The following is a 21,577-nucleotide window of genomic DNA, read 5'->3' as shown; positions in this document are numbered from 1 at the left end:
TTTTTGCCCTGTTCATTAAATTCCTCAATGCTGCATTCCATGCTCTCCATTAAATCCTTGCAAATAAATTTAATCCCAGCAAAATCATTAGAAGCATCCAATAAACTATGATCTCTAATGGCCAAATTAAATCATGCAATCATGCATGTCATTGTTAAATAAGATTAATAGAAAAACTAATTTAAAATGGATCCTCCAGGCATTTGAAAATTGTTTGAGATGTATTTTGAACAGAAATACATTTCTGTAAACAAATGCCTGTTTACTTAACCTTTTATGACCACAGTCTTATACATGTCATTTGGGAACAATTGAGCTGGTTTTCTTTTTCCTAAACATCCACCCTCGGAAATTATTGTTACAATTTTTCAAATCTCAGGCTTAAAATGATACGGTGCATACAAATGTTTCAGTGACGTGTGAAATATCTCTGCAATTTGAACAAAATATTAACCCAGTTTTTTAAAGAAAGGATTAGTGCCAGTATTCACATTCCGTAAGGTAATCTCACACCATTTTAAATTCAAGGCAATGGTGCAAGTCTAACATTTTAAGATGATCTATTATTAGGTGCAAATTTTCAGAGTTTGCCGGAGCCCTGCCCACCAGGAGTACGTGATAGGAATTGGAGTGCTTACCCTCCCTGATTTTGCAGCATTTTTAATGGAGCAGAAGCTTTTGATTCCAATTCACAATTTTTCCAGAGGCTCGCAGCTGGAACAGACACTCATGAAATATCTTTAACTAAAATGAAATTGATGGTTTGGGAAAAGAAGAGGATTATTCATGTGAAAAGTACCTAGTAAATAAATGGCAACTAGTCCAATTTCTGCAGGACTGACTATGTCTATCACCTGAAGTGCTTGTTGGAAAGCTCAATGTTGCTGTGTGCTTAGATTCCCAAACAGTCTGTAATAAGACTCGACATACAAGAAAACATATGTTTGGTATGCCTAGTCACATTTTCACAAGTAATGGATTATTTTAAAGTGGACTCACTACACGCAGTATGAATACTTGCCTGCTCACTTACATGACAGTAGCATGTTAAAAGTGTGTGTTGAGTGGCTGCACCACTGAGCTAGGAGTGCAAGATTGTGAGAGGCCACCACAAGTTAGAGTTCATCTACGTGAAGGAGTGGTGCCTTTTGACTGGTACAGGAGCTGGAAAGCATTTTAAAAGTGAGTTTGCTTGGGGAAAGGCACAGAGATGTTATATTATGTTGGAGGACATGTTCCAAGCTTCCTCAACGCAGCACCAGAGTGTTTGATGCAGGAGATGGACAAGAGGAGAAAGGTCCCCTATCCACATGGGAGTAGGAGGCCCTCTTGGCAGGTACTGCAAAGTCAGTGGGAGCCGATTGCTATCATGAACAATGCCTGTTGTGTAGTCCTGAGGTGACCTGGCAATGATGTGATTGATTGTTCCAACATTGGATTTAAATATTAAAAATGTATTACTGTAACAAACATTAGTCAAATATCTTTCTTTCTGCAGCAAAGAATTTCAATTTTAACACAGTCATGCCGCATATCTGGAGCTCATTCAATTAATGAGAATTATTTTCAGAGTTTAGATGACTCCTCCTCTGTTTGTCCACTAGTGATGCTTGACATCACTAAAGCCAATAGCACAACAAATATATTAATAATTTGTGGCTCAATTGATACACGTTTACCTCAAAAATATTTCATTCCTTCTGCTCCAAGGTAAGTCAGAATGCCAGCATGCAAATGTTTGCTGTCTGTGAAGATTGGCAAACTTCAATCTCACTCAGACTCACAACTTTTCAACAAATGAATCATTCAAGGCAAAATTGTTCAGTTCTTCTTATACCCTTGCATTCCATAAAAATCAAAGTCAATAATAATTATTTTCTTCCTAACTTATTAATTCATTATGTGGTGACTTAAAGTAACCTTAATTCATAGATCACACAGCAGTTAAAGTGACAAATATCCCCAAACCCAAAGAGTAACACCGCAGCTTCAATTAATCTTAGATTAAAGTTTAATTAAGATTCCACTCTCTTAAACTGTCTCACATTGGCGGAGGGTGGGTGTGCCATCACTTCAGCTTTTGGATTTTCTGTTTTGCTGCTATGTTCACTGCAGAGGACCAGAAAAATTAGGAGCAAGTTAGTAACATCAGGGCCAGTGAACTATACTGCAAAGGTGACAGTATCATAGAATCCCTTGGTGTAGAAGGAGGCCATTCAACCCATCTGCAAGAGGGCTTGTATGCAGGGGGGTGCTCTGCAAGGGTGGGTGGTATGCAGGGGGGAGCTCTGCAAGGGTGGGTGGTATGCAGGGGGGAGCTCTGCAAGGGTGGGTGGTATGCAGGGGGGAGCTCTGCAAGGGAGGGAGGTATGTAGGGGGAGATCTGCAAGGGAGGGCAGTATGCAGGTGTGAGAGAATTTGCTCTAATGTTTGTAATTGGAATCAATGTTTGTGATTGGAATCAGTATCTTGGAATTGGTGTAATAAAAGAGATTCAAAATGGAAGATGGAATGAAACCAGTATAATCACAGAAGTATGTTAGCTAATTGTAGTATGATAATCAAATAAATATGATTGAATGACATGTAATCAATATAGTTACCCATGTAACCCACCAAAGTTGGTATAGTAAACACTTATTAATAAATATAGACAGTAGCCTCCCAAGGAACACTGGACATTGTCCAGCTTAATACGTGACTATAGCAAAAAGGAGAGTAAAATAAACACGTTTTCTTCACTAATTGATCTAAGTTAGCTAAACCACGATTATTGTGTAAACAGAATAGTTTGGATAAGGGCAGAGACTGGAACTACCATGGTTTCAAGGAAAAAGAGATATACTAATGAGGAACCAATCTCAAGCAGGGTAGATAAAGGGCTAGCCCAGAAATAATGATGGCTAAAACAAGGAAATCTAAGGGTAAGATAAGAGTTCTGAGATATGGAGCTGTAATGTGCATAAAAAGACTGTAAGCGGAATGATTCATTGGATTGATCCGGACATCCCGGCTTTATTGTCTTGTACTGGAAAATAAAGTCTACTGCTTGGAGGATTACGACTCAGACTCTCTGTTTCAAACGGTTAAAATCAGTTGTCGTCCTGGGGAACCACGACACAGGGGGGAGTTCTGCAAGGGGGCTAGTATGCACGGGGGGGATGATATGCATGGAGATATGGAATGCAGGGAGGAGCTCTGGAAGGAAGGTGATATGCAGGGAGGTGATATGCTGGGGGAGGGGTCTAGATATGACCAACTTCCTCACGGATACCACTTTAACTGGAAATATGGGCATTTCAATGATTGGTGGCCACTGTGGCAATGGCAATACCCAAATTTCTGAATCTTGAGAATGAGAACTTGGTTCCTGTGGCGTGAATCTTGCTGAAATCTGGTGGACGTCCCCTGCCAGAAGGGAAGAAAACTCCTCTGCAATCTGCAGCTCTCTCTTTCTGCCTTTTTCATGGGTGTGGTGTCATTACAGTCCTCCTTCCCTGGCTTTATTAACTTTGCTCCAAAGCTTGGTCTGGTTTTTATTGTTCTTTAGGCCTCCAACAAACCTGCCTCCAAGTACTGATAGAGTCTAAATCGGTGCTGCGAAGGAAACCTTGTGCGAACAAAGGCACAGATGAAATGTGACATGGACGGTGATAAAACAATTATTTTTGGGAAAGTTAGTAGATCTGCTGTTTACCAAGTTAGGACATTATTGTATCTTCTCGACAAAATTGGATTAAGTTTCTGAGTAAGGTCAGGCTGGATGGCATCTAATTTAATGCCAGGAGTATTGCAAGTAAAACAGATGAGTTGAGGACAATGATTGATATAAGTGTGATATAAGTAGCCATCACATAGACATAGTTGAAGGAAGGACACAATTGGCAACTCATCATTCCGATATATAGAATCTTCAGGCGAGACAGGGGAGGAGGTAAAAGAGGAGAAAGTATTGCATTATTAGTTAAGGAGTCAGTTACTGCAGTGGGGAGAGATGATATCTTGGAACGGGCATCAAATGAAGCTTTGTGGATAGAGCTTAAGAACAAAAAAGGGGCAGCCATTTGTTAGGTATTTATTGTAAACCCCCAGATAGTCAGAGGGATATTGAGGAGCAAATGTATACTCAGTTTGTGGAGGTGTGTAAAACCAATGCTAAAAGGGTTACTATATTAGGTGATTTCAACTTTCCCAATATTAACTCAGATATACATAGTGTTAAGGGCTTGGATGGCGTAGGTGTCTTGAAATGCGTACAGGGGAAATTTTAAATCAATATGTAGAGGGTTCAACAAGGGAGGGAGCTGTGCTGGGCCTTATTCTGGGGAATGAAGCCAGACAGGGGTTTGCAATGGTAGTGGAGGAATATTTTAGTGATAGCGATCACAACGTGGTATAATTAAAGTTTGTTATGGACAGGGAAATAGACAAGCTACAAAAAGAAGTTTTGGATTGAGGGAGAGTGGGTTTTAGTAAAATAAGACAGGATCTGGCCAAGGTAGACTGGGAACAGCTACTGATAGGAAAATCTTCAGAAGAGCACTGGGGGCATTCAAAAAGGAAGTGTGAAGGATGCAAGCCTCGCATGTCTCCTCTGGAGTGAGATAGGAATAACGAGCCTAGAGAACCATGGATGACCAGAGATATTCAGGATACAATGAGAAGGAAAAGGCTTTTAAAAAGTACAAAGAGAGCAAATCAGTGGAAGCATGAGTGAAGAATAGAAAGTTCTAGGTGGAGCCTAAGAAAGCAATTAAGAATACAAAGAGAGTATATGAGAAAACTCTGGCTGGTAAAAGTAGGGAAAATCCCAATATATTCCATCAGTATATATGGGAAGAGGATAACCAGGGAAAGAGTAGGGCCCATTAGGAACCAAGGGGGCAATCTGGGTGGAGCCAGAGGACATTGGTAGAGTGTTGAATGAATACTTCACATCCATCTTCACCCAAGAGAATGGTATGGAATTCAGGGAGGGAGACTGTGAATTTCTTGATCAAATTGACATAAGGAAGGAAAGGTATTGAGGGGTTGGCAGCTTTAAAAGTAGATAAATCTCCAAGTTTGGATTAATTGTGCCTTAGGCTGCTGTTGGAGGCAAGGGAAGAGATTGCAGGAGCTCTGACCCAAATTTTTAATTCCTCCCTGATCACAGGGGAGATGCTAGAGGACTGGAGAACAGCTAATGTGATTCCTCGATTTAAGTGTTGTAGAGACAGGCCCGGGAACTGCAGACTACTGAGTCTCATGTCAGTGGTAGGGAAACCATTGGAGAAACTACTGAAGGAGAGCATCTATCTCCACTTGGAGAGCAAAATTTGATCAGGAACAGTCAGCATGGCTTTGTCAGAGGGAGGTCACGCCTAACAAATTTAATTGAACTTTTTGAGGAAGTGTAGGTGAGGGTAGTGCCGTCGATGTAGTTTATATGGATTTCAGCAAAGCATTCTGACTGGTAAAGAAGGTAAATTCACTTGGGATACAGGGTCATTTATGAAGTGGATTCAAAATGAGCTCAATTGTAGGAGACAGAGGGTGATGACAGAAGGCTGCTTCAGTGACTGGAAGCCAGTGTCCAGTGCAGTACCACGGGAATCTGTTTTGGGCCTCCTATTATTCATCATTTATATAAATGACATTGATGATTGTGGGGGTGGGAGGGTGGGGGGGGGGGCGGTGGCAGGTGGTAGGATTAGTAAGTTTGCAGATGACACAAAGACTGGATGGATGATTAACAGTGAGGCAGAGTATCTTGGGGTACAAGAAGATATAGACGGACTAATCAAATGGGAAGATAAGTGGCAGGTGGAATTTAACCGTGAAAAGTGTGAAACAATACATAGGATAATTTGATAAGAAAATACTGAATGAATGGTAGGATGCCAGGAAGTTCTGTGGAAAAAAGGGACCTTGGTATGTTTGTCCACAGATCTCTGAAAGTGAAAGGGTATGTTAGTAGGGTGGTGAAAAAGGCATATGGGACACTTGCAGTTATCAATCGAGGCATAGATTACAAAAGCAGGGAAGTCATGTTGGAGTTGTATTGAACTTTGGTGAGGCTACAGCTAGAGTACTATGTGCAGTTCTGGTCACCACATTATAGGAAGGATGCAATTGCACTGTAGGAAGCGCAGAGGAGATTCGCCAAGATGTCGACTGGATGGAGTAATTAAGTTATGAAGAGACATCACATAGGCTTGGATTTTGTTCGTTCGAGCAGAGAAGACTGAGGGGTGACCTGATTGAGGTGTACAAGATTATAAGAGACATGGACAGAGTGAATAAGGAGCAGCTGATTCCCTTAGTTGAAGTTATTGAGCTCCAGAAGCCTTACCCTGTAATTTACAAACAACTTCTCTAATATGGGAGGGTTTCAGTTATCTTTGATGGTACCGTATATGGTAAATCTTCCTCTGTGTTTTCTTCAGTAGTTATGTTCAGTGGAGGATTAATGTATTAGGCACACCCAATTTGCTGTTCAGGTGTAAGGCGAAGTACTCACTCGTTGTAGACAGGTCAGCAACTCTTCAGCCCTCCCTATAAGGACAGCTACATTCTCAAATCCAGGAACTCAATGCAAAGACACTCCACAATGCTTCCAGACACTTTCAATAGCAAAGACATTCTAAAATACCTCACCTGCAAATTGGGTATCTGGCCCTTTAAATATACTAACTGCAGGGCCCCTCTTGCAACTGTGTGCATGTTCTGTAGGGAGTGACAGGAAAACATGTTAAATGGGCCTGTGTGGCTCAAGTTTATAAATGGAGAATCAAATCAGCCTACATGCCTGGCTATATGATGACACACAAGTTAGGAGGTTCCTTGCAGAGGTAGGGGCTGCCTTTGCTAACATCCTTCCTGGCTTTGAGAGGTGGAGGGGCCATGCTGGAAGTGATTGGAGGTGGTGCCCATCTCTCTCAGCGCTATGGATCCAATTTTCACACTCCATGAGTATTCGTATTTATGCTTTTCTTGCCAGATCGTGCAGCACTTGGTATAGTCTGCAGGCGTGGCCAATGCCACCATGCCAGTGGGGCAGGGCTGAAAAAGCAATGCTGGGAATTCCGAGATTGGGGCATCTTTGCAAGAAACAAGGGCCCATCCCCCCTCCATCTTACCCCCCTCCCCCACCAACCCACAGAATCACAGAATACTACAGTGCAGAAGAGGTCCTTCGGCCCTTCAAGTCTGCACTGACACATGAAATCCTCTGACCTGCCCACCTAATCCCACTTGCCACCCAAAGAACACAGGGAACTCCCCCCACTAAAGAGTGGATGTGATTTGACAGTACCCTGACATTGCCCCCTTGGCACCCAGGGGCAGTGCCGGGGGAGCAATGTCAGGGTACTGCCTGGGCATGTCCCCCTCACCTCGGTGATTGTACTTACCTCAGTGCCTCTGGCAGGTTCCCTTCACCTGCTTCATACTTTAGAAAAACCTGCTGTAAATCTCACTGACATGACATCACACCGATAAGGGGGAATTCATAACGTGGGGGGTAGGGGGCAACGATAGGCCGGGGAATCCCTTTAATGAGATGTTAATTTATTGAAATGAGGCTCCTGACCTTTCTGCTTGGGAACCTCATTACATCACAGGCAAAGAGTGGGGAAAATCAGCAAACGAGAATCTCGCTAGCGAGGTTCTGGTTTTTAGCTCTCTATATTTTGCACCCACATCCCTGTTTCCACTCATGACGAACGTGGGTACAAAATCACCGCCTAAGTTTTAAAAACAAAATGTATCGGTAAGACAATTTGTTTTCCGCAGTGTATTGATTTATCTTCTACTCTTGCCCTTGTGACTTTCTTCCCTTCATCTTGGCAGCCTGTTCAGCTTTCCTCAGCATTTTTTACTTCAGTTTACCAAAACACATACAAAACAAACTGGTAATTGCCCCCCAAGTGGTTTGGCATTCAGAAGCAAATTGTTTGAACTAAGATTTAACTCTGTTGGTTGAATTTATCAGCACGAGCTAGCTGGTGTATCCTTTCAGGTCAAATATAAAAGATCAGAACAACAACTCACTTTCCAACAACATCAAACCATCGACATTGCATTTCACAGAGCTCAAGAAGGAAGTAGCAGAGTGAAAACTTGGCATTTACCTAAAATAACACACAGCTACATCTGTAGAATCATAAAAAGAATCATAGAAACTCTACAGTGCAGAAGGAGGCCATTTGGCCCATCGAGACTGCACTAGAAACAATCCTGCATAGGCTCTATCCACATAACCCCATATATTTACTCCACTAATCCCTTAAACCTATGCATCCCGGGACACTAAGGGAAAATTTAGCATGGCCAATCAACCTAACCTGCACATCTTTGGACTGTGGGAGAAAACTGGAGCACCCGGACGAAACCCACGCAGACATGGGGAGAATGTGCAAACTCCACACAGACAGTGACCCAAGCTGGGAATCGAACCCAGGCTTCTGGATCTGTGAGGCAGCAGTGCTAACCACTATGTCACCGTGCCATCCGCACTTCAATAAATTGTAACACATTTTATTGGCTTTATGTAAGAGTGTCTGACACATGCAGAAACCAATTACCAAGTTTAAGAGTTACCAAATCAAGCTATTGATAAAGACATGTAAATTGTGATCTGAATTTCATAGGCATGGAGAATGTACAGACCTTCCAAAATGGTGGATGGAACCCAGTTCTGGAGGTACTGCTCCCATTTCCAACAATCCCATTTTTGCTGGTAGGGGTAAGGGATGGTTTAAAAAATAAACGATCTGCCTGTGTCACTGAGATGTTAAAAAAATCTTGCCCAGCAGATACAATGATTCATTGTTCACATTATTCTAAGGACTATCATTATGTCTTTATTAATGTTTGGTGGCTTTCCACAATTTATAATTATCCCAGCGGGGGTCCTAATTTCCCAGTTTGATTGACAGATCCAAGAGGTTATTAAAGGGTTAGGTGTCTTTGACATGGTGCTGAAGTTAATGGAAATTTTTGTTTGTAATTACAGGGTCTACAGAATCCAGTTTTGAAGCTAAGGAGGCTGTGGTATAGAAAAGACCCCAACTGAAAATTATTTTAGCTGTCAGGAGCTTACTTGTGAGTACGTTCCAGATGAAAGGATGGTGGTGGTGGCGCGGTGGGGAAGTGGGGGGGGAGGAGAGTTGCGGGGAAAGTGATGGTAATGCCAGCAATGATGGGGAGAAGGGGGTGATGCGTCAGGTATGATCAGGATGGATAAGACCACAGATACCTCTGGGGTTAGGGGTGTGGAGGTAAGGTTTTGTTTTACTGATTGGTGCACCCTGTGAAAAGGGCACCCCAGTCTCAGTGCAGTCGCTTCCCAGCTCTAAGAGTCACACCCCTCCCCCCACCCCCACCCCCCGCCAGACTGATGGCGCAAACCACATCCACTTTTTTGGCAGTTAAAGTGACAAAATTGGGAGAGAAAACTAGCCAGTGGAGCTGGAGAGTTCAGTGCCAGTTTTCACTCCAGAATGACATTCTGCCAAATTCCCATAAGATCCCATCCAAAAGGTCTGAACAATTTTGAAGGACCATGCTATGATCTGAGGTGAATACCAATGCTTCTGAACCATGTCAAATAGGTGGAGCTATTAGACTGCAGGTGCAAAGAAAAGTTAGTTTCCCCTTTGTTTACCTTCTATTACCGTCAGGACTATGGACCAATTCCATTATTTACTGTTCCAATGACAAACTCTGTTCCCTAGCCATTGATTTCACACCTCTCTGAAGCTGAATCAGCCTGTTCTGACCTCAAGGTGAGTTTCCAACCACATATTTGCACTAAGACCACTAAATAGAGTCCCAACAGTGCAGAAGGAGGCTATTTCAATCTCTGTCTCCACCCCTGCCTCAACTGCTGCTGAAAACTCCAAACATGTCTTTGTTATCTCTCAGTTAAACTATTTGAATGCACTCTTGGCTGCCCTCCCACACTCTCTACTGTTAGAACTTGATGTCCTCTAAAAATCTGCCTCCATATCCTTAATTGCCAAGTCGTATTCAACGATCTTCCCTGTGCACACTGATCTACATCGGCACTTGGCTAAGCAACACCTTTATAATTCACATCCCTCCATGGCCTCACTTCTCTCTATCTGTAAAATCTTTGCCAGTCTAGTATAATGGTATCTGGCATAGTAAGGATTAATGTGGGACTGGGAAACAGTAGCAACCACAGTGAGATGTAAAAAGATACCTGAACTGTGTAGAATGGTGAGCCCATGGCTTGGGCTATGCCCGGTATAAATGTACATGGGTGTGTGTTATCAAATGCTTAATGTTCAACCATACAAGACTCAGAACTTACCACATTTCCCCTTTTTCCACCGCGTTTTCCCATCCAGATTTGGCCTGAAACATATATGGTCCACAAATGACCACTTCTAGAGAGGTAAATTCAGAGCTTCTGGCAGCTTTCTGATTCAAATTGGTGGAGGGGGAGAGGCAGGGAGGCGGGTCAGATGGTTCTCTGGTGGTGGGGGGAGGGAGGCGGGACAGATCGTGCTCTGGTGGGATAGGGGGAGGCAGGTCAGGTGGCTCTCTGGTGGGGGGAGGGGAGGAGGGAGATGGGTCAGATGGCCTTCTGGTAGGGGGAGGGAAACGGGTCAGATGGCTCTCGGGTGGGGGGGGCAGGGGGATCCACTGCCACTCTGTATGTGATTGTTGGGGTTAAGTGGGGATCCGCTGCCACTCTGTGTGTAATTGGTGGGGGGGTAAGTGGGGATCCGCTACCACTCCGTGTGCAATCGGTGGGGGTGAAGGGGGCCATGATCAATTTGGGTAGCAGGGGGATAAGGGAGTCAGTAATATTGTGGGAGTGGGAAAATATCAGTGGGGACCAGGGGAGAGGCAATATCTGGCCTGGAAACAATGTGGCAAGGGAGCATTTTTCTTTTTTTTTACTGTGCATGCACAGTTGAAGGCTCTGATCAGAGCTGCTGCATTTCGGGTGTGTTAAGTCCCACCCACAGGCTCCTGCAGCGCAATTCAGAATTGCTGCTATTTTTTCAGGCAGAGTGCATATGGGGGCACCTGAGAGCTGGTCTAAAAGTCAGACCTGAAACATTCCCAGTTTCAACGCTCAGAATCAAAATGGTAAAATCAGGCCCAACGTGTTCACACCAACCCCGGTCATGTTTTTCTCTGCCATGCTCTTTGATGCCTTCCATAATGGCATTGAAATTGGATATCACGTGGAACTGAGGCTGTTCAATCTGAGTTTACTCCAAGAAAAGATCCAAGGTCTCCAAGGTTATTCTTTCTGGCTTCCTGTTGGTTGATGACTGTGAGCTAGCTGTCAGTTTACAGAGCTCAACATACAATGCATCACAAGCTTGTTCTCCGAGGCATATGACAATTTTGGTTTTATGAATAATAAGAAAACATAAATAACCCATAGAATCCTTACATATAATCTCTATAGTGCAAAACGAGGCCATTTAGTCTGTCTAGTCTACACCAACTCTCCAAACTCTCCAGAGCATCTTATGCAGGCCTGCTCCTCCCATCCCCCATCCCTTTAACCCCATACCCTTAGCATGGTCAATCCACCTAACCTATACGTCTTTGGGCTGTGGGAGGAAACCAGAGGACCTCGGAGAAACTCACGCAGGCACAGGAAGAACTTGCAAACTCCATACAGTCACCCAAGGTTGGAGTTGAACCCAGGTCCAAGGCACTGTGAAGCAGCAGTGCTAACCACTATGCCACCATACCACCAAAATGTACCAGCCTGCTCCAGGAAAACCCTATCTCAAGTTCAAGTTTTCTCTCCACGTGGAAAACCTGTCCGCAATAGTTAAGTTCACATCTCTGTGGTATACTCTCTCAATCTAAGTGTAGTCTTCAGCAGACTTTGAACATCAGTCTGACAATGAAAAGGAATAAGTCTGTCCACCAGAAAATCTATAGAGCAGTAGTATGCTCAATCTGCTCTACACTTTGTGATGTCAGTGTAACTTGAAGAGATATTTTTAAAAATTTATGTTCTCCCAGCTGACAGCCTCAACTGATGTCATTGTCATCTGTTGTCCCCAAGGAGTCCTTTTATTGCTACTTAAGTGGTTTAAATGGGTTTTTTAATGTTTACTCTGGGATTAGTTTTATGGCCCTGCACTGTTAGGAGAAAAGATCATGGGTTCTGGACAGGCTTTTTCCCTTCCTAGAGATTTTAAGTTTTGTTTTTCTGTTAGGCTGCAGTTTGAGTTTGAGGTTTTTAGAAGGGACAGCAAGCTGAAAGAAAGTATTCTCTTTCTCCCTGTTCTATTTGGAAGTTCTGCTGGTTACCTGAAAACAAGGTCTTGCCTTTCTAAAGGGGAGAATCTGCTGTAGGTGGCTTGATCAGAGCCTACCTGGGGTTCTGGAAAATGGTTCTGACTTCAAAATGTTCTGAGTCTATCAAGAGAGTGGCAGAATTCAACAAAAGAACTCAATTCTAGTATCTCGCGAGCATTAGACTTTGCTCTGTTGAACATGTTAAAAGGGTTTTGTTTATGGGATTGGTTTGATTGGAGCATCTTAGATATATTTGTTAAAGGTTATACAATATTGTGGTTGTTTTGTTTTTGTTTGTATTTGATAAAAGTGATTGCTAATTTTGATTCCATACATGTTAACTATATTTTTAATTAAACTTTGCTTGATAAAAGCTCTCTTGTGGGTCATTTGAATCATAGCTGAAGTGAAACATATCATGCTTGTCTGAGCCAAATTCAAGATGCAAAATTTATGATCCAGGCGAGCTCCATAAAACACTTTGGAGTTTCTGACTTGAACCATAACACCATACATTTCTTGGACTGTATACCAAGGCCAGGCCAAGAAGCTCAACCATTTTCACTTGAGCTGCCATTAGAAGCTTCTGAGGATCAGATGATAGAATAAAATATCAGTGACTGAGATGTGTACCCAAGCTGACATACCAGGCACCAAACTGTATTTTGACATCACAACTAAGTTGGGCTGGTTATGAAATCAGAATGCCTGGTACTTACTTAGCAAAGTGAATCTTCTATGGAGAATTTGGGCAGGAATTTACAGTGACGTTCATCCCAAAACCATAAAATCCTGCCCCAGGTCAGCAGACCTTTCCATGGTCTGCCCTTTGCCTGCTCTGATTCCCATGGCAAGTGGGACAGTAAAATGCCAGCCACTGAGTCTGGGATGCACTCTCATGACAGCAAAGGAAGCTCTGCAAGGATACTCTGAAGACAGTACCTGGCACAACCAAACAAAAGGATACGGCTCCTTCAGAGGCAAGCTCATAAAATGCACGGCGAGCAAATCAAAGCCAGCAACTCATCCAGAATTCAGTCATCAGTGGTGTCCTGTCCCATTTGCAGCAGAAACTTCCAGGTACAAAACAACCTTAGCAGTAACCTATATACCCACCGAAACACTACCAAACAAATGATAAACACAGTCATTTTCACCATGATGTGGAAATGCTGGTGTTGGACTGGGGTAAACACAGTAAGAAGTCTCACAACACCAGATTAAAGTCCAACAGGTTTATTTGGCAGCACAAGCTTTCGGAGCGTTCCTCCTTCTTCAAGTGAGTGAACAACCGTGAGTGGCAGCAAATAAACCTGTTGGACTTTAACTTGGTGTTGTGAGACATCATACTGTCCATTATCATCGTGACAAATGAAAAAGTCGGTCATTTGTATGGGCAAGGTTTGTCCATTCTACACGTTCAATTTACCCAAATGAAAACATTTTGAATTAATTAATAGCTGATCTAATGCAAACAAGTATCCACAACTAAGATTACACTAGCTGTCATACTGACATATTGACAATTTGGTTTTGAAAAATAGTTATTTATTTTACAGTTGTTTTACGTCATACTTCCTTCAGATACAGGAGTAAAATGGTGCCAGTTAATATAAACATAGCAGTCTGAATTCAAGATCCTACAAATTAAATGGGAAATTGACCAACTGATGACTATTTGCTTTAATTAATTTCTTAATTAAAAATGAAAATTATGTTAAACTGGAAATGTTCATTGTAGATTTTATTTTAAACATTCAGGAGAATATAGAGAATTTTTAGGTATAACAAAAATAGAACATATTAACTTTCATAACTGCCTCTTAACATATTACTGTACAAGTCACAAATATGAACAGAAACTTATTTTTAAATATACTTAATCACTCAATTTGCACAGCACAGGTGAGTAATATTTAAATTGTATGTTTGCATAAAAATGTATTTCTCAAAAGATCCAAGTGCAATACTATGCCATTATAGTTACATGAACAATCAAGAAGTTAATAATGGGTGACACATTTCTAGTTTTTTTATTGCTTAAAATTATGTACCTGAGTAATAATTTTCTATGTAGACTATCAAGTCCCGGGAGGCACTGAAGAACTAAAAATTGTAAATAGTGACAGAATTACAGAGATAACAGATCTAGGAATCTGCAAGAGTCCTTTGCACACTAGTAATACTGGTACATTCGCAATGAGGTACAGTACAGCTTAATCAGAAATTAAGTCACATATGAGCAGCTATTACTAAGAACGTTCAGTAATATTAGTGCATCTTATGATGTGAGTTCAATCCATTTAGCCATATTACAAATAGCAAAGTATTTTGAAACTAAAGAGTTCTACTTTTGTATTTGAATTACATTAGATGTCATAAAATGGGGAAAAAGAGAGTGATCACTTATAGCTACTTTCTTTAAGGATGCAAAAATAGCCTTAGCCAGTGCCGGTTTTATAATTGAATCAATATTTACAATTACATTATATTGAGCAATATAGTGCAACATGCAAAATTATATAAGTAGCCCCTTTCCCCAAAAACTTGTCATCTTCAACTTTGGTGTGATTAATGTGCCAAAACATCTAGATAAACTCTAATGAAGAAATGGTTGATGTTTTTGAACATTGAAACCATTCATTGTATGCTATGGCAGATTCTCAGAAGGCAGCAGCATAACAAGATCTTAATTACACAAATAAATCAGGCTGGATAAACTACTAATAAAGCAGGTGATAAATACAAGTATTGCTGAAAAAAGAGACAGGCTGTCAAAGTTTTTCAACTTGCATTCATCAGAATTGATACACAAGTAGACAAATTGTAGAGGGAACAACAATTTATACTACAGGATTAGTTAGTAAGTGGACTCTGATCAGTATAGAAATTGCTATGGAGAATGCACCAGGGGAAAGTTAACTGACAAGCTTTTGTTTAGATTCAAACAAAGCAGGTCAACTTTAATTAATCAGGGCATTAATGCAGTCGACACTGATTAGTCAAGGCAGTGCCATGAGGAATAAACAAGGAAATGGCTGTCCCCCAAGTTGAAAAAGGCATAATGCATGGATGTGCTCCTTCTGTCTCCAAAGGACAAGGCTCTGTGTATGAATAGATGTGGCTCCTCGCATACATAAGTGAGCCAAACAGTGAGTCAGATTGATAATCCTAAATTGGTTGTCAGTGTAATTCTTAATGTAATCAGGATTGTTTAGCAATTACTGTCCAACTATGGAATCACAACTAATGTTGGACATTATGTTTTGAATTTTGCATGCACAGGCCGGTTGGGTACAATAAGTACTTTGTTTATTATGAAAAGGAGGTGTTGTTAGCTATGATCCATCAGTCATTGGTACAGATGGCCTACATAACTGGTATAGTAAATATACTGTGTGGTTATATAGTGAGCAATGATCTCATCAGGGGAATCATTGTCACACAAACCCATGAATGGGCCCAAGCCCACCAAATTCAGTTCTGAAAAGTGGCCAGCTTACTTCAGACTACCCTCGAAAGTAAAGAGTCTCAAAAATTTTGAGTAACAGGTCAAGCTAGTTGTTTCACATTATTATTATTTAGTAATGACACAAATAGTATACTCCACAAACAAGGTGCTGCCATCAAGCCAAAAAGTCATTCTGCCAATCACACAAATGAGTAATTTGGTATTTGAATTTCAGTGCTGGTGTGATGCCAGATATTAAGTCATACATCCCAACAACTGATAGATCATATCAAACAGCTGTTTGTAACAACAGAAATATTGACTGTACCCAACCAGCCCATGTTTGCAAAACTCAAAGCGAAGTGTCCAGCATTAAATGTGATTCCACAATTGGGCTATAATTATTAAACAATCCTGATTGTACTAAAAATTACATTGATAACCAATTTAGGAATATAGCCAGACTTGCAGTGTAGCTCACTTGCATATGCTAAAGCTATAAGCATTCACAGATAGGGCCCTGTCCTTTGCAAAGAGAAGGCACATGTCCATGCATTTTATTATTTTCAAATAAGCAACAGCTTGGGAGATGCCCATTTCTTGGTTCATTCCCCATGACAATGCCTTAACAAATCAAAGTTGATCCATGGCAACTTCTTACCCTGCCTGGTTTGAATTTAAAAGTTTAGCAGTTAACCGTTCCCTGGTGTATTCTCCATGGTAATGCCTTGATCAATCAGAGTTGATTTGCGAATGAATCAGCACTTTCTAAATTGCTACTCCCGTTATAACTGGTATTCTTGCATATCTATTGTGATGAGAAAAGGATTTTGACAGTGTGTCTCTTTTTCTGCAATACTCAATACTAACAACTATTAGCTAAATATAACATGAAAGATATGGATATTTTTCATTTTCAGTTGGAATTATCTGTAGCTGGTTTGCTTTTTCCCCTAACTAAATTAGAAAGCAGTATAATGATAGTGTTACAAAATCTGATCAGTCAGTACTGGTATAATACATTGATTATCTAATCATATCTGTGGAGAATTTGGTGTTCTAATGGGTTGATAACTATTACTTTGATCTTTACTGGGAATATTTCAAGATAGCTGGGATTGCTTCATGAAACAAACTATGTCAGTTATCCTGTGTTCACACTGGAAGAGAAACTGATACTGCTTTTAAAAACAGAACAAGACTAGTTTCTTCATTATTTCAAAGGTCCAATTAAAAATATCAAATACATGGAAATAGATTATGACATGAAAATGAAACATTGACTAGTTGATTGGTGGTTTCAAATCAGCATAATATACTTGAGTTATTCCTTATGCCACCTTTCTTGCATAAACAGTCACTTCTTAATAATTTTACACTCAAGCATAAAAAATATTATGCCAACAATGTGCATATTAAACTGAACTTTTACCAGATGTTGCCCATTACTAAACATGATGAAAATCAATCCCTTAAGATGGTTCCTCACAGTTTATCAGATTGTTTCATTTAAAGGCAATATGATAAACTATAAAAACAATTAAATAACAAAAGGTCAGGAGAAGAAAACATTGTTATTTAGTTGTGACATCAGTGCTAGTCTGAGTCCCTATCCACAATATTTAGTTGCATATTAATCTTAAACTTTTACTACATTGAACAAAGAACACCGTGTAACAATAATAAATGAATCAAATTCTTGTGCATTTTGAGCAATAAATGCAGAAATCCCTTTGAAGCAATTGAGTTTGTTCTGTAAGGAAAATATTGGATAGGAAATATTAATTGGATACACTGCAGTGTATTTGTCAATATAGCTTCTGGTTTCACTCCATGTCTTATTCACAGAGTTCAATGTGCATTTCAAGCAATTAATGTGTATCCGATAATTCCTTCCTATAATCCCACGTGCAGGCAGCTCTGTTGCGCATCTCATGATGATTTCTTATGGAACTCCGAAAAGCAGACTATCGTCTTGCAGTCAAATGGTTCTTGATTGCCCATGGATAAGTATAGTTCCTGAAACAGAAACATTGAGGGAATTACTGTGAGTCCAGCAGACATGAAATGGGATTACCTGTAATCTTTCATGGAATCATAGAATGGTTATAGTGCATGAAGAGGCCCTTTGTGTGTTGTATCTGCTGGCTCTCTAAAAGAGCAAATTACCAAGTCCCACTCCATCATCAATACTCTATAGCCATGGAATATTTTTCTCTTCAGATAATTATTCAATTGTCTTTTGAATGCCTTCATCCAATCTACCTGCACCACACTCTTGGACAGATGATTCCAGATCCAAAACATTTGTTACATTATAAAGATTTTCCTGATGTCATCACTGCCTTTTTTCTGATCAACTTAAACTCTCTGGTTCTCAATCCTTCTGTCAATGAGTACAGTTTCTCTATTCAGATTTCAAATACCTCTGTCAAATCACCTCGCAGTCTTCTCTTCTGCAAATAGGACAGCCCAAGTTTGTCTAATCTATGAACATAGCAGATGTTTCTCATCTCCGGGACTATTCCTGTGAATCTTTTCTATACCCTCTAATATCTTCACGTCCTTCCTAAAGCCTGGTGTCCAGAATTGGCCACAAGTCACCACTTGAGGTCAAACCATAATTTAAACAGATTCATTGTAACTTCCTTGTTCTTATACTCTACGGCCAGCATATTAAAGGGGATGAGTACAGGAGGTGTGGGTGTACAGCTCTCCCTCCTCCTCCCAGAAGTCAACATGGAGCGGAACGCCAGCCTGCCCCACAGCCATAACATACCGTGGATGGGCTAAATTGGCTACAAATGGACTTGAAACCCTCAGTGAGGAGGAAGTTCCACCTTGTGAGCTGCTGCCCAATCCAAATGGTCATCAGCTATAACAATCCTGACAGCACCAAGGATGCATTAATGGACACTGCTGGGACTGCAAGCAGGCCTGAGACGAAGGCCTATGGATCCTGCAGCAAGATAAGTCTGGGCTTCTGGGCAGGAAGGATTTGGGCAGTTTAGGAAGGGGAAGGAGGTGGGTTAGGGGGCGGCATGTTTTGGTGGTGAGAAGAGGGGTAATATCTTAGAGAGACTGCCTCTGAACATTATGTCTGCCTTCCTTCCCGCTCTTTTAAAAGCTTTTAACAATTTGGCAAATCTGCTTGACTGCCCATGCCAACCATATTATGGCATGGACAGAGTATTATCAAGCTCAATTGATGCTTGAGTATTTATTTAAATATGGTGGGTGGGCTGCTGGTATTGGTGACCACCCCACTCCACTGTATGGTGGTGAGCTCAGGAATGTGTTGGAGTTGTCACCCACCCTATTTTACGTACTCCTCACTGAAAATACAGTCAGTGGAGGCATGCAAAATCCAGCCCTATTCCCCTATTTCTAAAGCCCAGGGTGCAGTATGCTTTATTAACCACTGTCTCAACCTGCCTTGCTATCTTCACTTATAACCCTAGGTCCTTCTGTTCCTGCACCTGTTTAGAATTGCATTCTTTATTTCATATTTCACAACCTTGTTCTTCCTACTAAAATGCATCAGTTCACAATCATCTGCCACTTGACTGCCCATTCCACCCACCTACAGATAAAAGCACAGTACTGCAGTTGCTGGAATTTAAACAAAAACAGAAGAATGCTGGAGAATCTCAGCAGGGCTGACAACATCTGTGGAGAGAGAGTACATAGAACATATAGAACATAGAACACTACAGCACAAACAGGCCCTTCGGCCCACAAGTTGCGCCGATCATATCCATACTTACCAGGCCTACCTATAACCCTCAATCCCATTAAATCCCATGTACTCATCCAGGAGTCTCTTAAAAGACCCCAACGAGTTCGCCTCCACCACCACTGACGGCAGCTGATTCCACTCACTCACCACCCTCTGAGTGAAAAACTTACCCCTGACACTTCCTCTGTACCTACTCCCCAGCACCTTAAACCTGTGTCCTCTCATAGCGACCATTTCAGCCCTGGGAAATAGCCTCCAAGAATCCACCCTATCTATACCTCTCAACATCATATAAACCTCTGTCAGGTCACTTCTCATCCTTCGTCTCTCCAGGGAGAAAAGACCTAGCTCCCTCAACCTTTCCTCATAAGGCATGCCACCCAATCCAGTCAACATCCTTGTAAATCTCCTCTGCACCCTTTCAATAGCTTCCACATCCTTCTTGTAGTAAGGCGACCAGAAGTGCGCACAAGTGGGGTCTGACAAGGGTCTTATAAAGTTGCAGCATTATCTCCCGACTCCTAAACTCAATCCCTCGATTAATGAAGGCTAGTACACCATATGCCTTCTTGACCACATCCTCAGTAGAGTAGAGCCAATGTTTCGAGTCTAGATGACCCTTCATCAGAGCTGCTGATGTGAATCAATCGAGGGGATACGCTGGGGGTGCAAAGATAAGTATAGCCCCTTGGGGGACTAATGGGGGGAGGGACATGCCTTGGCAGTGCAATGCAGTGGAGTTCCAACTTCATGCATGCATGTTTTTCTTTTAAACATGTTCCTTGAAGCCAGCCACCCCATCTCAGGGCAAAATACTGTTGAACAGGCCGCACTTGAGGAGCGGATAGGCTTATTGCTGCTGGGATAGGAGTCTCAATGGGTTATGGGCACAGCGAGGTTTGGAGAATTGAGGGATTAGCACAGGGGGTTGGAAAGAGATTGGGAGCAGAGAGGAACAGGGCTGGGAGAGATTTGAGGGAAAGATGAGAGAGAAATGGGCAGATTGAGAGCTGAGAGAGAATTTGAAGAAAGAGATAAGGAGTGGGGAGAGTCACAAATCATGGGCATGGGAGTTAGTGATTGTCAGGGGTTGTTAGAAAATGGTGGTCAGGAAATGAGGGGTCAGTGCTCACGAGGGAGAGGAGGTTTTGGAATGATGATGGCTTTGGTGGGGAGCGGGGGAAGGAAACAATCACTTGGGTAATTAAGGAGATTAATAGGTCTGTTTTGAGGGCTGGAGAGATGCATTTCTGACACAGACTGCAAGAAGTGCTGGAAAAGCACACTATTGCTTCATGTTGCAGTCCTGGTCTCCTTGCAGCTGTTGGGTTTCTAAAGGCCTGGGAAAGCCAGTACTAAGCCTAAAAAGCAGAAAAAAATCTGAAGCACATGGCCTTGTTAAAATATTTAAATAAATAACACACTTCTTGAGGTAAATTAGTTGCCCAACTGCTGTCATACCTCTGTTAAAAGTAAAACTGCACAGGTTTGAGATGAAATAAATTCAAGTTTTGTAGTTTTTTACAGATGTATTTCCTGCCTGATCCAAAACCACACATTTTGGGAGATATAATTATTTGCTTTAAGTTTAAACTCACCTGTTGACAGTGTTCAGGATATCATAGTAACCATTTTCAATCAGAACATCTTCAATCATGGTCTACATATGAAACAAGCAGAAACATTGTAGAATAACAAATGGCATTTTAACTCCTCATCTTTCAAACACATACTTTTTATATATTAAATCTTTGTAAAAATATTTTTAATTTAAATTAGTATTCGACATTGTAGAATTAGGACAATTAGAGCAGATACCAAATTACGTATTCAAGTTTTTGAAACACAACAAATAAAATGCAATGTGGTTACTTTTTATAAAAAGTTAAAATTTTACCTATTATTAAAAAAAAGTCTAACACAAATTGATAAAACACTAACCTGCATCTGCTCATATGTTATTCCTTCCTCATATTCATAGCTGCAGGTATTGACTAGATTTTGGTAGGGAAGAATACCAACATTAACCATCAAATATAGGCTGTTGTAACAGATATACATGTTGCTGCTCACTGCTGCATGATTATTTAACATTCCAT

General features: G+C 41.3%; 1 protein-coding gene across 1 annotated transcript in view; it reads right to left on the bottom strand.

The window, feature by feature from the left end:
• Window positions 1–16,221: 16,221 nt before the first annotated feature.
• Window positions 16,222–21,577, bottom strand: part of nek10 (NIMA-related kinase 10) — a 265,380-nt gene continuing 260,024 nt past the window's right edge. Inside the window, exons 35-37 of the mRNA XM_080206316.1 lie at window positions 21,420–21,472; window positions 21,077–21,138; window positions 16,222–17,758 (exon numbers count right to left, since the gene is read on the bottom strand). Of these exons, the coding sequence (XP_080062442.1) occupies window positions 17,707–17,758; window positions 21,077–21,138; window positions 21,420–21,472 (167 nt within the window). The 3' untranslated portion in view covers window positions 16,222–17,706. The remainder of the gene's footprint in view (window positions 17,759–21,076; window positions 21,139–21,419; window positions 21,473–21,577) is intronic.

The sequence above is a fragment of the Carcharhinus amblyrhynchos genome, chromosome 2, assembly GCF_965287045.1.
Source record: "Carcharhinus amblyrhynchos chromosome 2, sCarAmb.v2.hapA, whole genome shotgun sequence".
NCBI lineage: Eukaryota > Metazoa > Chordata > Chondrichthyes > Carcharhiniformes > Carcharhinidae > Carcharhinus > Carcharhinus amblyrhynchos.
Note: the sequence above shows the minus strand (reverse complement) of the source record. Positions and strands in the feature narration are given on the sequence as shown.